The sequence below is a fragment of the Salmo trutta genome, chromosome 12, assembly GCF_901001165.1.
Source record: "Salmo trutta chromosome 12, fSalTru1.1, whole genome shotgun sequence".
In the NCBI taxonomy this organism is placed as follows: Eukaryota; Metazoa; Chordata; class Actinopteri; order Salmoniformes; family Salmonidae; genus Salmo; species Salmo trutta.
Genome location: NC_042968.1, coordinates 6,079,921 through 6,097,105, shown reverse-complemented (window position 1 = coordinate 6,097,105; position 17,185 = coordinate 6,079,921). Strand labels below are relative to the sequence as shown.

Below are 17,185 nucleotides of genomic sequence, written 5' to 3'. Positions count from 1 at the left end.
TCCTACTCTAGACTCAATTAGACCCCAGATTTGTACAGTGGGGGAAAAAGGTATTTGATCCCCTGCTGATTTTGTATGTTTGCCCACTGACAAAGAAATGATCAGTCTATCATTTTAATGGTAGGTTTATTTGAACAGTGAGAGACAGAATAACAACAAAAATATCCAGAAAAACGCATGTCAAAAATGTTATAAATTGATTTGCATTTTAATGAGGGAAATAAGTATTTGACCCCCTCTCAATCAAGAAGATTTCTGGCTCCTAGGTGTCTTTTATACAGGTAACGAGCTGAGATTAGGAGCACACTCTTAAAGGGAGTGCTCCTAACCGCAGCTTGTTACCTGTATAAAAGACACCTGTCCACAGAAGCAATCAATCAATCAGATTCCAAACTCTCCACCATGGCCAAGACCAAAGAGCTCTCCAAGGATGTCAGGGACAAGATTGTAGACCTACACAAGGCTGGAATGGGCTACAAGACCATTGCCAAGCAGCTTGGTGAGAAGGTGACAACATTTAGTGCGATTATTCGCAAATGGAAGAAACACAAAATAACTGTCAATCTCCCTCGGTCTGGGGCTCCATGCAAGATCTCACCTCGTGGAGTTGCAATGATCATGAGAACGGTGAGGAATCAGCCCAGAACTACATGGGAGGATCTTGTCAATGATCTCAAGGCAGCTGGGACCATAATCACCAAGAAAACAATTGGTAATACACTACGCCATGAAGGACTGAAATCCTGCAGCGCCCGCAAGGTCCCCCTGCTCAAGAATACATATACATGCCCGTCTGAAGTTTGCAAATGAACATCTGAATGATTCAGAGGACAACTGTTGAAAGTGTTGTGGTCAGATGAGACCAAAATGGAGCTCTTTGGCATCAACTCAATTTGCCGTGTTTGGAGGTGGAGGAATGCTGCCTATGACCCCAAGAACACCATCTCCACCGTCAAACATGGAGGTGGAAACATTATGCTTTGGGGGTGTTTTTCTGCTAAGAGGACAGGACAACTTCACCGCATCAAAGGGACGATGGACGGGGCCATGTACCGTCAAATCTTGGGTGAGAACCTCAGCCAGGGCATTGAAAATGGGTCGTGGATGGGTATTCCAGCATGACAATGACCCAAAACACACGGCCAAGGCAACAAAGGAGTGGCTCAAGAAGAAGCACATTAAGGTCCTGGAGTGGCCTAGCCAGTCTCCAGACCTTCATCCCATAGAAAATCTGTGGAGGGAGCTGAAGATTCGAGTTGCCAAACGTCAGCCTCGAAACCTTAATGACTTGGAGAAGATCTGCAAAGAGGAGTGGGACAAAATCCCTCCTGAGATGTGTGCAAACCTGGTGGCCAACTACAAGAAACGTCTGACCACTGTGATTGCCAACAGGGGTTTTGCCACCAAGTACTAAGTCATGTTTTGCAGAGGAGTCAAATACTTATTTCCCTCATTAAAATGCTAATCATTTTATAACATTTTTGACATGCGTTTTTCAGGATTTTTTTGTTGTTATTCTGTCTCTCACTGTTCAAATAAACCTACCATTAAAATTATAGACTGATTTGTAAGTGGGCAAAAGTACAAAATCAGCAGGGGATCAAATACTTTTTTCCCCCACTGTACATGTTCATTAGGTAAATGTATTCTATTCGACATCAAATCTTACATCATAGCATTTCTTAAATGCATTTGAGTCCTGACCCTTCTCTTGCTTGAAAAGCTTTTCACATCTCAACCCACTTGTTTCTCTACTCTCCCACTATATCCTTATTCTGAATCATCTGACTCAATTAGTGCTATGCCCTAGAATAGAATAGAATACAACTTTATTGTCCATCCAGGATGGACATTTTTCTTTGGCATCACCTTCCATTAAAGGATCACACACACATACATTCTCACATCATACACATTTAAACCAGTCAGTCCATCATGTTGCATCCACTAACAACATAGAGGACATTAATACATTCACTCACATCCGACCGCTGTCCCAACTGCACTGGATAGATAAGTACGTGTACCGATAAAATGTATTTTGCATTTAGTAGTCCAACAGCAAAAGGAACGAATTAATGTTTTGAACATGTCCCTCTATCATGTCTTATATCTCGCCTCCTCTTCCTCTCGCTCTCTTTCACTTCATCCCTTTCACATTTGAGGATTTTTCTGCAAACCGTTGAGGCGGAATCCCCATGTCTCCTAATGTTCTGTAGTTTAGTGTCTGTACACACATACACTGTTCTCCTGGTATTTAATCCTTCAAGTCGTATTATCCTGTGACAGGGCTACAATTAGAGATGGGGGAGGGGGGAGGCAGAGTGAGATAGTCAGTGAGAGCGAAAGAATACAGGCAGAATGAGGGGGGGGGGGGGGTTTACACGTCATCCATTTCTATTTCCAAATGAGCTTCAACACAAATGGAGGTTATAAAATGCCAATATGTGGGATTGTTAGTTTGTTGATCGTGTCAAAATATAGAGAACATATTATACACCCTACAAATGCCAGGATTGACATCCTTCATGTTAGTTACTTTGCAAACTGGCATGAGTACAGAATTGTGTGTGTGTGTGTGTGTGTGTGTGTGTGTGTGTGTGTGTGTGTGTGTGTGTGTGTGTGTGTGTGTGTGTGTGTGTGTGTGTGTGTGTGTGTGTGTGTGTGTGTTTCTGTACACAATACTGTTCATGCATGGTTGAGCACTCTGTGGGCGAGTTGTGCAGCACATTCAGACCCTTTATCTGTCTCTCCCTTTCTCTCTTTCACACTCTCTGTTCAACAGCTTTTTTTCTTTTCTTCACACAGAATCTCCCTTCATACATGTAGCAGGCACTCTGTTTCTGTCAATATATATTTTATTCTCTCTCTTCCTCTCTCTCTCTCTCTCTTTCTCTCTCTCTCTCTCTCTCTCTCTCTCTTACATTCTTGTTTTTAAAAGTTGGGGATTCAAAGGAGGATGTATATTGCCTTTTTCCACTGCTAGTTCAAGTAATCAAAAACTGGCTTCTGGACTATTGGGGTTACTGTACAAGTGTTCTGTCTCGTCTTTGTGTCGTATGGGAAGCATGGGACTAATAGAGATTGATCATTCCCAAGAAATTCAGAGCCTCTCCTCAAATTCCTGTTCTTCCCTGTTCTTTCGCAGGATAACTGTGCCAGGGTGCTGCTGGTCCGTGGAGCCGACAAAGCGGTGAAGAACTACAACAGCCAGAGTCCCTTCCAGGTGAGACCTGTAATACATCCTCTCATCCAAAACCATTACTGTAGTTCTGACATACCAGAGCTGTGGGTTTAATTCTTTCATGGGCTACATAGTTTATCCAATATACAGAGTATATACTGAAGAAGTTTTCTTATCAGCAGGTAAAACCTGGGTCAGAGATGGCAGTGTGAATGGGACTCTATTGAGAAAAACACACGTTTCAAGTCCCAAGTAATATCAAGGATGCATCTCAATAGTCTGAAGTGGCTTCCTCTACCTAACTCCTCTACTTGACTCCTCTCTTTTATCTGCATCTGAAAAGCAAGTGCTGAAGGGAATGGGCTGAGTGTCACTAGGTCACATAGTTGTGTGTGTGATGCAGTTGTAGACATCTTACAAAGTTGCATACGTCCATGGGTTAGCTAGATATTTTGTGTGTGTCTTGCAGAGATAATTGCTTGAATACACAGAAGGCAGTGCAGCTGACACTATTGATTCCAATGAGAGTCCTGCATGAGTCACGTCTGAGTCACAAAGGAGCGTTTTGAAGCAGGCTTTTATGTAAGGCAGTCCTCGGATCCTCGGTGGCCCTCCACAGGCACTCCAGTGGCCCTCTTAATTTCTCTGGCTTTCACCAGTGGGGTTGGTCCCAAAAGTTGAACTTGTCTAATTGTCTCCTATTCTTTTCCAATTGCACTGGTTTTGTTCTACTTGAAATATCTAGAGGAGACAAGGTGAAGACACAAGCAGAGTATGGCTCAGTGGGTTAGAACATGGTGCTCCCAATACCATGGCTGTGGGTACAATTCCTGTATGGGCCCCAGAAACAGAATATAGATGGCTCTGTCAAAGTTGCCAAATAATTGATCAAGTAATGTCACTTATTGGGGTAGAGTGAAAATATGTGATAGTGTGTGTCTCTGCTGCTCCGCCTGTGTATCTGTAGCTAAAAATAGAGTCCCAGCAGCACAATTAGAGCTCTGCTGAGTAGCTCAAAATCCCTCCTCTGTTGGCCCAGACTCTGGATGTAGGTGTTTCACAAGATTCTTCTATACAGCGTTTGCCTATTTCAACCTCACTCTCCAACTCTTCCCTTGTTCCCAGATGTGTGATGGACAGTGTCTTTATAGTTCCCTCCTCCTTTATCCCTTTCACATTTTTTCTTCTTCTCTCGCTCTCCTCCTCAGTCTCTTATTTGATTATTTCTTCACCCACCCCTTTCTCCTCTATTCCTTTTCTTTCTTCTTTCCTCTCGCTCGCCTTCCTTCTGTCTCTTTTCATTTCTCACATTTCTCTCCTTTTCTCTCCTCTCTCTCTCTAAATGTTCTGCTTCCTTGTCTTCCCTTTCTCCCATTTTATTTCTCCCTTTCATTTCCTTTCTCTCTCTCTCTCTCTCCCTCTTTCATTCTGTCACCTGTGGTGTTAGTTTCTTTCACTGTGTTGCATTCAGATGAGACTGGAATCCCACTGGACACACGCTGGTTGAATCAACTTTGTTTCTGTGTCATTTCATGTAAATTACGTTGAACTGTCTGTGCCCAGTGGGAAGTGAAATAATAAACTGGAATGAGAAACATGCAGAAGTATTCAACTTTATACTGAAGCTCCAATCGCTATCTGTCTCTCAGCGAAAGTCTACCCCTTTAGCCCAGGGCACGGGATGATGTTTATCAGTATTGAGAAACTCATGATGAGAAACAAGAACATGCAAATTCAAGAACGAGGGGAAGGGAAAGAGAGTATTTCTGCTGTCTGTCTCTGTATCTCTAACAATTCCTCCTTTCCAATTTCCTCCTGTCTTCTCCATCTTCCCTACTCGTATTCTCCTATGTGCCTGGCCCTTTAAGGATTCTCCCTGGTCTTGAATCAGAATGAATTTCCTCCCTGATTTCTTGGATATAGTTTCAGGCACAATTCTCAACCCATTCCTCCTCCCCTACCTCCTTCTCTTCCTCCTCCTCCTCTCATCCACCACCATAGACAACAGTGTCTTCATGGAAACAAGGGGTCATTCCCAGCATTCCTATGCGTTGGGAACATGAAGGAGTGAGGGAGTAAAGGAGGGGGTGGCAATGAAGGCGTCAATGGGGTGTTTTCCCCTATACATGCCTGTGCTCTACACTACGGCCTTGTGGCTTAGATGTGGTCTTTAGGCTTTAAATCACACTACAGCTATACACTCTGAGAAAAAATAGTTCAAAAAGGGTTCTGCAGTTGTCCCCATAGGAGACCCCTTTTGGGTTCCAGGTAGAACCCAGGTAGAACCCAAAAGTTCCAGGTAGAACCCAAAAGGGGTTCTTCAAAGGGTTCTCTTATGGAGACAGCCGAAGAACAATTTTTTTTCTAATAGTGTACACTTCAGCTGTAGGCTTCATTCTATACCTTCATCTCCTCACAGTGCTATCGCTCTCAGTTTACCAGTGTTAAATTATGACACCCAGTGATCTGCAATCAGAGTTATACCTATCACAACGGCTCATAAGCAATGAGGGCATGTTATGTTTAAGCGAAGAAGGTTTGTATTTTGTTATTAAGTGTTGCCCAAAGAGACTGCAGTAAACCCACCCTCCCCCTCCTCCAAATCCCTCCCTACTTCCTCTCCCAGGAATTATCTCTCCTGTAATGTAATCAAAGCTCTGTTCCTCTCACTGTACACTACTGTACTTCCACTGCCCCCTGGGGACACTATGATATTGCTCCCTTTCCTCCAGTGGGTAAGACTGGAGGTGACTTGTCATCAACCCATAGTTTCCCATGCTGCCATGTTGATCAGCTGATAGTGGCGCTGTGGTGCCATAAGGCTTAAACACTGTCATGGCTGCTTGCTGCTATATTTACATGTGTTTTTGTCACATTGATGGAGAAATGGAAATGAAGAGAAAGGGAAGAGAGAAGGAGAGAACGAGAAATATGAGAGAGGAGAGTAAGATGAGAGGAAAGAAAGATGAGAGAGGGGAAGGGTGAATGTGGGTTTTATGAGTCTTTCATGTGTTAGGTTCTAAATTAACCAAATAGAACTCACTGACGCTTAATAAAGCTCAAATAAAGTTTATTCACCCATTGGGTCATACAGCTGCATAAGACAAAATACATATTCACACAAGCACTGATATTTAACTCTTTATCCTATACTGAGTCTCCTCCCACACATTTGAACAGCCAATGCATCTCTGTTGCTAGACAGAAACTTAGTGATATCTGTTCTTCCTCACTTCATCTAACCTGACCAAGTTCCTCACTCCTCCCCAACTCACGGCTGTCATGTTGACTTGTACCATACTGTGTCTCTTCTCCTCCCATAGGATCCCTGACGGCTAACAATAGCATATTCTGACAGAATGTAAACGTTCTACATTCCCCTCTCTCCCTCAGTGACATGAATAAATATATTTCATATTTTCAGAACCCAACACGTCACACGGGGCTAGTGAAAAGGTCCTTCTTCCATTAGAGCCATGCTAACAAGATGCTAGAGCTGACCCACCAGCCACCACACTCTGTCTCTCTCTCTCATATGTTGGTAGCATGACCTCTCAAGCATTTCTCACAACATATCCCTATATCGCTCTCTCTAGCGACCCTTTGCTTTCTCATTCATCCCGCACTTGCTACCTCTCCTCACTTTCTTTCTCGCACATGCTATCTTCCACCACTGCTCTCTCTCTCTCACCAACTTTCACTCTTCCGATGGTGGGTGTAGGTGAGTGTGGGCATATGTGTATGCACATTGGTATGCACGTGTGTGTGTGCGTGTGTGTTCCCGGTCATGCTAAAAGGTCAGGATTCGTAACAGGCTGCAGATGGTTAAATCCAGATAGGAATTTAGTAGAATCATGTCCGAATTGCTACACAGACACACACACACAATTAATTGTTTGAATTTGTAGAGTAATGTAAAGGCTGTTTTGCGGACATGAAATGTGGCCCTCAAATTGCAATCCCCCCCTCTCTCTCTCTCTCTCTCCCTCTCACAGGTGGCCATCATCGCGGGGAACTTTGAACTGGCCGAACTGGTCAAGAACCACAAAGAGACAGATATAGGTGAGTAACCATGGTTACCCTCCTCTTTTCCACCTCCCCCTCCCACTTTTCTCTGTCTGAAAGGTATATGTTATTGGATAATAGGTTGTTGATCTTTTCTTGTGTATGATCTTTTCTTGTTGTATATGTGTGTGCGTCTGCCCTTCTGCAAGTATGCTCTCCATCATGCATGTGTGAGTGTGTGTTTGTGCGTGCAGGTGCATGTTTCTGCGTGGGTGCTAGAGAACCATGACAGGATTTGTCATTCAGTCCACTGCCCCCCCCCCCTTCCCTTCCCTTCGTAGGATTACCCTATCACACTGGGGAATCCAGGATCCCTCAGGTGGCATATGAGAGCAGGGTTAGGGAGGGATAGAATGACTATACTAAATCCCGCAAAATAAAAATGTTTCCTTCTCCCAACGGAATTTAAAAATAGATTTCTACTTTCTCGTTTTTCTCTGTGGGTTTATCTGCCGTGCACCCCACACCCCCCACTGCCCTACAACGGCATCATCTTTCTTAATTAAACTATTTCACATGGAGGGAAAAAGGTTAAGCGGGAGGGATTACCATCCCCAGACAAATTAAATAAAAATGAAATAAATAAATAGAAAAAGAGTGAATAGATAAATAAATAAAATAATCTAAAGATGTAATCCACAATTGTTTCCCCCCCGAGCAAGATTCCCCAGGCCTCACAGCTGCAGCGAGGGCTAGATGAAACACAGCGCTGCAGGATTACCCCGCGTCTCTCACATCTGCCGCCATCGTCCCCGCTCCCCCTTCTCGGGCCACCCATCCTGCTCCCCACGTTCAGCATGAACCTTCTCACACCGGGACGCCGTCGCACCTCGACTCCGGTGGAGCCATGAGAGCATACCGTGCCCGAACTCCGCCATTGACCATTAGCCGTTCTAGTGGAATGAAAAGGCCTGGATAACTGTTCTCTATTACAGTCCTCGTTGCTTTTACTTTCACTCTAACTCTTTCTCTCTATCTTTCGGGTCACTGTCAGCCGTGCCTCACTGAGTCTGTAATGGGATATTTTCTTTGCTGGATTATCGGCCATGGGTTCTGCATGTTGCAAATCAGAGAAAGGTGGGTGCTCTGAAGCTCAACCACCACTCTCCTACCTCCTCTACCCTCGTCCCTGCCATTTCTAGTCCCCTTCTCAACTGCTCCGTGTGGGCGGTAGCTTGCTATGTTGGGATACAGGTAGAATTGTGTATCTGCGGTATGGTGGGTAATTGTCTATCCTGCCTGAGCTGAGGCACTACCCTGGCATGGGTACAGAATTGATTGTGTGTGTGTGTGCCTATACAGTATTTAGAATGTGCACTAAAGAGCATTAGCCCAGAAAGAGTAATGAGTGAGTAGAGCTATGCGTCATTAAGACTCACACACCTTCACTCCCTTGTTCCTGACACTGCCTAGCCTATCTTGTAACCCAACTCAAGGTGCTCATGAATCAGTATAATATTGAATTACTAACATGGTATGCCCCAACACTCATTTTCAATTAACTAGTCTGTTATTCAATCTCTGTATTAGACCCATAGGAGATACCAGAGAGGCAGACCAAAGCAATAGAAACAGGTTGGATAGATTATGGTGGATGGGTTATATTGCCAAATAATGTATGTTTAGGTTCTTGGACTGGGTTAGTGAACACAAGGCTAAGTGAATAATATAGTGACAGGATATTGTAGCGGTTTCGGCGCAAAGATCTTTGTAAGGCAGGGTTTACTCATACACACACCACCAGTCCAAGTGAAGGGTTAAACCGGTTTATTACTACCAGGTTTCGGCAGTGTTCCTTATATACAAAACAAATAGAGTAAACACTTCGTCACCAGTGGCAGGTCCTCCAATCTTGGTCGTTGGGGGGGGTTCATTCCTTGTTGAACTCATAAGTTCCTTTCTTCCGTTAAACCTCCTTCGCCACCGTACGTTCTGTCTCCCCAATAACCTCCTACTCCTTCACCTCCTGGGGTCAAAGAAAAGACAAAGCAAAAAAAAAAAACAGGGCGTCGTTAAGTAGAGGCCTTGATTGGTTTCACCTGTCTGCAGTTTGGCTCTGATTACAACTGGAGACAGGTGGGGCTGTTCTGCTGCAGTCTAGAAGTTTTCACCTGAGCTGTCCATGGTCCTGCCTCTGGGGAATACTGCACGTTGCTGTCCGTAGTCCTGGCAGCCAGAAAACAAAGAAAACTCGCTGGCACATACTGTCCTGCAACCGCTGCAATGTGAATAATAAAGTGGATGAATTATAGATGGATAGAGCAGAAATAATGCTCCTCGAAGGACAAGGCGTCATTCTTTAGCTCAGCCTATAGTGAGAATTCCCAAGTGTGTGTGTGTGTGTGTGTGTGTGTGTGTGTGTGTGTGTGTGTGACCTACATCCATAGTAATGACACAGATAATGGCGGGAGTAATGAGAATAGCATTGGAATGTGTGTAATGTAGTCAGAGAGGCTTAGGAATATCCACATGTTCTGTACAAGACATAAACTCACAGAAGCTAAATCTGAGTGAAGTGTCAATAACCATAAATGTGTGTCATGCGTGTGATTGTGTGTTCATTTGCACGTGTGCATGTGAGTCTCGCAGTGTTCATCTCTTTGAGTCAGCTGACTCTTGCTCCTCGGGAAAGCAACACACTCCGAACCAGCAACCAGGTTACCATGGCATCAGGGCTTGTGTGCTTATCATTAAAAGACTATGGCGTCTGGCTGATGCTCCAAATGGTAAGAGAAATTTGGGCAGAGGTACAATTCCCAGTTTAAAGGAAAGTTATACAGAGTGGATAATTGGAGATAAAGGAGATAGGGGTGGTGGAGAGATGTTGTAGAAAAAGTATAGTTGGAAAGGGCTAATACTATCAGGAATCAAGGAGACCCAGGTGCAGACACGTTGAATAAACAATGGTTTAATAGTCCAAGGGGCAGGCAAGAGACAGGTCAAGGCAGGCAGGGGTCAATAATCCAGAGATGTGGCAAGTGTACAGGTCAGCAGGCAGGCTCAGGGTCAGCGGCAGGCAGAGTGATCAGGCAGGCGGGTACAGAGACGGGACAGGCCAGAGTCAAAAACCAGGAGGGCGAGAAAAAGAGAAGTTGGGGAAAAAAGGAGCTGACAGGACAAACGCTGGTAAGCTTGACAAACAAGACGAACTGGCAACAGACAAACAGAGAACACAAGTATAAATACACAGGGGATAATGGGGAAGATGGGCGACACCTGGAGGGGTTGGAGACAATCACAAAGACAGGTGAAATAGATCAGGGCATGACAAATACTGTAGATGGAGATAGGGAGGGGAAATAAGTACTGTAGCGATAGAGAGGGATCTAGTAGAAAGATAATAGTATAGAATAGGACTTTATTGTCCATTTTCACAGAAATTCGTATTTTTACTGACACAGTACTCCTGGGCCAGAAAACCGAAAGGTCGCTAGTTTGAATCCACAAGCTGACAAGGTGAACAATCGGCCCATGTGCCCATGAGCAAGGCTCCAGGGTCACTGGATAATGAGCACCCTGGATGTTACCCCACTCTCCGAGGGTTTCTCAGGGAGAATTGGAATATGCCAAAAACACATTTAGGTCACAGTTAAGCACTCATCCATATCCTCATATCAATCTGACACAGCAACATAGTCAGCCACAGAGCAGCACCCCAGGAGAAGTTTAGCAGAGAGGGGTGGCAAATAAAGATGGTGAGGGGTATACGTAGATAGAGGGGGTAGTAAGTAGAGCTAGGAAGGGGGTTAAATTGAGATAGGAGTTAGTGTGCAATGTGTCCAATCGATCAGTGCTTTAGTAACTAGGCGCAAATGAATGTGTCCAGACACTCTGCTTTGGTAGATAGGTCAGTAAATCTGTTTCTTAAATCCAGTCGTTTTTTTTCCCATTCTGCCGGTAAGCCTCTCTAAGAATGATTGGCAGATGTGTGTATTAGACCTCACGCTGCAAGAGTGTGATAATCCGCCATGGTGGCCAAATCAAACACACAGATACACAATGTGTGCGTCATACACACATGCACACAGAGACACGTGCATGCACACACACACACGCACACACACACACACACACACACACACACACACACACACACACTCACACACTCAACACACTCCTTAGCACACAAATGGCCATCCCAACAAACACTCAACTAAACACACAGACAACCAAACACCCACTCAACCAATGGTCAGTGACAACATGGCATACTCATGCAGGGCCATGACGTAATTTCTTAATTGCACTTTATAGCAGTTCAAAGGAGTCTTATGTCTCCTCCTTAGTGTACTATGGTAATGCATTCTTGTCTTAATGTCACTGACTAGCTAATCCAGTCTCCCTAATTAAAGAACAAACACAGCCTGCGTGGCTCTGAGTAGCTGGTGGCACGGTTCACTGCAGCCTGTTCTACACAGCTTTTGATGAGACAGCCAGAGAGTGCCCCACAGTAATGGGATTTAGAGGAGACTAAAAACAGGCAGCCGCAGGAAGATGATAGGAAGTGGAGAGCTAACTTCCTGCTGTTGAGCGGAAGGTTGAGAAGTGTATTGTGTGTCCTAGTTTGCTGCAGTGGAACATGTGTGTTGGGGTGGGTGTGGATTAGGGTTTAATGGCAGGAACCGGGTTACAGAGATTTACCGGATTTTCCCGCCCAAACCCATTCACTTTTCCCAGGATAAATAATTGCAAATTATAATAAATAATTTATATGATCAGCGTAACATGAAATGGAACTGTTAAATTATTTGCAATGTCTAAATCTGTCTTAATACGGCCTTCTCTGCTCTGGACTGAAGTAAATGGCGCCGGAGGAAATGGCAGCAGTTTTACGGGCGCCCAACCAATTGTGCTATTATGTGGGTTTTTTCACGTTATTTGTAACTTATTTTGTACATAATGTTTCTGCAACCGTATCTTACGGCAAAAAAAGAGCTTCTGGATATCAGGACAGCGATCACTCACCTCGGATTAGACACAAGACATTCTCCAAACACCAGACAGGGCCAACATCCCCGTTATTTGCAAGAGGAAGCGACGCAGGTACAGAGGACAAAGAGCCGGATGCCTGGTCAGGACCCGGAAAAGGCGAGTGGGAAAGCTGCCGTTACCGTCAATACTACTCGCCAACGTGCAATCATTGGACAATAAACTAGACGAGGTACGATCACGAATATCCTACCAACGGGACATCAAAAACTGTAATATCCTATGTTTCACGGAATCGTGGCTGAATGACGACATGGATATTCAGCTAGCGGGATATACGCTGCACCGGCAAGATAGAACAGCACACTCCGGTAAGACGAGGGGGGATGGTCTGTGCATATTTGTAAACAACAGCTGGTGCACGAAATCTAAGGAAGTCTCAACATTTTGCTCGCCTGAAGTAGAGTATATTGTGATAAATTGCAGGCCACACTACTTGCCTAGAGAGTTTTCAGCTATACTTTTCGTGGCTGTTTATTTACCACCACAGAGAGATGCTGGCACTAAGACCGCACTCAGTCAGCTGTATAAGGAAATAAGCAAACAGGAAACCACTCACCCAGAGGCGGCGCTCCTACTGGCCGGAGACTTTAATGCAGGGAAACTTAAATCAGTTCTACCAAATTTCCATCAACATGATAAATGTGCAACCAGAGGGAAAATAATTGTAGATCACCTGTACTCCACACACAGAGACGCATGCAAAGCTCTCCCTGGCCGTCCATTTGGTAAATCCGACCACAACTCTATCCTCCTGATTCCTGCATACAAGCAAAAATTAAAGCACGAAGCACCAGTGACTACGTCTATAAAAAAGTGGTCAGATGAAGCAGATGCTAAACTACAGGACTGTTTTGCTATCACAGACTGGAACATGTTCTGGGATTCTTCCAATGGCATTGAGGAGTACACCACATCAGTCACTGGCTTTATCAATAAGTGCATCGAGGACGTCGTCCCCACAGTGACTGTACATACATACCCCAACCAGAAGCCATGGAATACAGGCAACATTCGCACTGAGCTAAAGGGTAGAGCTGCCGCTTTCAAGGTGCAGGACTCTAACCCGAAAGCTTACAAGAAATCCTGCTATGCTCTGCGACGAACCATCAAACAGGCAAAGCGTTAATACAGGGCTAAGATTGAATCATACTACACCGGCTCCGACACTCGTCTTATGTGGCAGGGCTTGCAAACTATTACAGACTACAAAGGGAAGCACAGCCACAAGCTGCCCAGTGACACGAGCCTACCAGACGAGCTAAATATGTTATGCTCGCTTCGAGGCAAGCAACACTGAGGAATGCATGAGAGTATCAGCTGTTCCAGACGACTGTGTGATCACGCTCTCCGTAGCCGACGTGAGTAAGACCTTTAAACAGGTCAACATTCACAAGGCTGCGGGGCCAGATGGATTACCAGGACGTGTGCTCCGAGCATGTGCTGACCAACTGGCAGGTGTCTTCAATGACATTTTCAACATGTCCCTGATTGAGTCTGTAATACCAACATGTTTCAAGCAGACCACCATAATCCCTGTGCCCAAGAACACAAAGGCAACCTGCCTAAATGACTACAGACCCGTAGCACTCACGTCTGTAGCCATGAAGTGCTTTGAAAAGTTGCTCATGGCTCACATCAACACCATTATCCCAGAAACCCTAGACCCACTCCAATTGGCATACCGCCCAAACAGATCCACAGATGATGCAATCTCTATTGCACTCCACACTGCCCTTTCCAACCTGGACAAAAGGAACACTTATGTCAGAATGCTATTCATTGACATCAGCTCAGCGTTCAACACCATAGTGCCCTCAAAGCTCATCACTAAGCTAAGGATCCTGTTTAACTAAATAATAGAATAGTTTGACCACCCTGTTTGTAAGCTTTCAAATTATATCAAGGTCAAATGCTTATCTTTTTCAGCGATGAAGACATGGATGTCTCGTGGTCGGATGGGGTATGCAAAATGGGTCAACTTTGAGCACCTCAATCTCCTGAATGTTTTATCATTCATGTAACTTTCTGGCCACTTCCGCCATGGGCGAATATGTGTGGAAGGTTTTGTTCAAATCAAAAGGAGTGCAGTCAGAAAATGATTGAAATCATATGGAATGATATTTTAATGAATTAACAACATTTGTCAATGAAGCATGTCAAGTTCGCCTTAAAATCCCACTGAGAGAGAGAGAGAGAGTGAGAGAGAGAGAGAGAGAGAGAGAGAGAGAGAGAGAGAGAGAGAGAGAGAGAGAGAGAGAGAGAGAGATATGACTGGCGGTGCGGCAGTGAGTGTGCTTTCGCGCCTCTGCCAGGCCGGTTCCTGTGCGCTGCGCTCGGGCGTCAGATTTCCCCGGCACTAAACTCCATCAGTCGCTGTCCATGGTACCTGCTGCTACATTCTTCAGTGACCACCGTGGAATTTTGAGATTTTTTTTTTTTTTTCCTGTGCTGTTTTTAAAAGTGCACTGATTATGCAGGTATTCTGAATATTGGAGTAACATAAAAAGGGGTGAAAATGAAGTCTTTTCTCAATGCCTTAAAAAAGGAAGGTAGGTCTATCACCTTTATGAGTCTGGGTGCAAGTTTTATTTGCTTTTGTCTCATAATTAGATGGGATTCTCTTCCTTCGCTACCACGCGTTCACTTTCAACTTTCTCAGGCGATATTGTTTTATCGCTGCGTGGCACACTTTCAATAATTTCATCTGCTCCAGTAAGTTATTCTACATTTCGGGCTTTTTTGAATGTGACGAATATAGCTAGGTCTTTGCGTTGTGGATTCATGCATGCAATTGTCGTCCTGATTTAAACTAGCAACACCTATACAATTATGTGGTTTTTACATGTGTCGTTCTTTTTCGGCTAGAGGTTATTTAACATGTAGGATAGATTATAGCTTATGTCATAGATTTAACGTTGGCACGCATTTGAGTGGTTTCCAAATACATGTGTTATGATTCAGTCTTCTACAAAAGGTATTTATAGTCTCCTTCACCAATCAACTACTGTATGTAGATTATAGCCAGCGAGAGGACACATAGTGTGTCTATCGTTCTCCTGGTCCACGGGGGAGAAAACACACCCACCAAAATGAGTGGATGATGTACGTCACCAAAACGGCTCTGCCGGGTGCATTATGGATCCATCTGCCTGTGTGTGAAAACAGTTGGTTCCTTAACCCTTTACTTCCACTTGACATGCTATTTCTCAATGAGATATACTCAAACTGGATCTATGAGTACTGCATTTTTTTGTTTTCTTTCAAAGCTTGGTATAGTTTCATTGGTTTCACTACATTATGTAAAATCCCTTGGTTGCAAGACACTGACCAGAGCTGATCACTCATTGGCCTTTGACCTTAGTTCTCTTAGTATTAGAGAGCAGCAGTAAATGATATAGATCACACTGATTGCTTTCCTCTCTTATATAAGACAGCTCTGGATGTTTGTCATGTTCTTTTCCTTGGTTCTCTATTCCTACAGAGGGAATGTGTGCTTATTACGTTCCACAATTGTGAGCACAATTAAGGGCTGAGTGTGTGCATGTGTGTGTGTGTGTGTGTGTGTGTGTGTGTGTGTGTGTGTGTGTGTGTGTGTGTGTGTGTGTGTGTGTGTGTGTGTGTGTGTGCATGTGTGCACGTACATGACTGCATACTTGCATGTATGTCTGACTGTCAGTTCTGGGTCAAACTATGGCAAATACTTGCAAGTACTTTATTTAGTTTTCCCAGTACAATAGAACCAATCAAAGGAGTCGAGAAGTTTGAACTCCATGTGGCCTAGCGAGTAGGAGCGTTGGGCCAGTAAACGAAAGGTTGCTGGATTGAATCACCGAGCTGACAAGGTAAAAATCTGTCATTCTGCCCCTGAGCAAGGCAGTTAACCCACTGTTCCCCGGGTGCTGATGACGTGGATGTCGATTAAGGCAACCCCCCCCCCCGCACCTGTCTGGTTCAGAAGGGTTGGGTTAAATGCGGAAGACACATCAAATCAAATCAAATTTATTTGTCACATACACATGGTTAGCAGGTGTTAATGCAAGTGTAGTGAAATGCTTGTGCTTCTAGTTCCGACCATGCAGTAATATCTAACAAGTAATCTACCAATTCCACAACAACTACCTTGTACACACAAGTGTAAAGGAATGAATACGAATATGTACATAAACATATATAAATGAGTGATGGCCGAACGGCATAGGCAAGATGTAATAGATGGTATGGAGTACAGTATATACATATGAGATGATTATTGTAGGGTATGAAAACATATAAAGCAGCATTGTTTAAGGTGGCTAGTGATACATTACATCAGGATGGCAAGATGCAGTAGATGGTATAGAGTACAGTATATACATATGAGATGAGTAATGTAGGTTATGAAAACATTATATAAAGTGGCATTGTTTAAAGTGGCTAGTGATACATCTAATTACATCAAGATGGCAAGATGCAGTAGATGGTATGGCGTACAGTATATACATATGAGATGAATAATGTAGGTTATGTAAACATTATCTAATATAAATAATGTAAAGTGGCAAGTGATAAATTGATTACATCAATTTTCCCATTATTAAAGTGGCTTGAGTTGAGTCAGTATGTTGGCAGCAGCCACTCAATGTTAGTGATGGCTGTTTAACAGTCTGATGGCCTTGAGATAGAAGCTGGTTTTCAGTCTCTCGGTTCCAGCTTTGATGCACCTGTACTGACCTCGCCTTCTGGATGTTAGCGGGGTGAACAGGCAGTGGCTCGGGTGGTTGCTGTCCTTGATGATCTTTTTGGCCTTCCTGTGACATCGGGTGGTGTAGGTGTCCTGGAGGGCAGGTAATTTGCACCCTGTGATGCGTTGTGCAGACCTCACTACCCTCTGGAGAGCCTTCCAGTTATGGGTGGAGCAGCTGCCGTACCAGGCGGTGAATGCATTCAACATTTCAGTTGAATGCA

The 17,185-nt window shown here is 44.2% G+C and overlaps 1 protein-coding gene across 1 annotated transcript in view; it reads left to right on the top strand.

Annotated features, from left to right (window-relative positions):
• LOC115202831 (SH3 and multiple ankyrin repeat domains protein 2) overlaps positions 1-17,185 on the top strand; it is a 246,326-nt gene that overhangs the window by 131,309 nt on the left and 97,832 nt on the right. The window contains exons 9-10 of the mRNA XM_029766886.1: positions 3,149-3,226; positions 7,180-7,246. Of these exons, the coding sequence (XP_029622746.1) occupies positions 3,149-3,226; positions 7,180-7,246 (145 nt within the window). The remainder of the gene's footprint in view (positions 1-3,148; positions 3,227-7,179; positions 7,247-17,185) is intronic.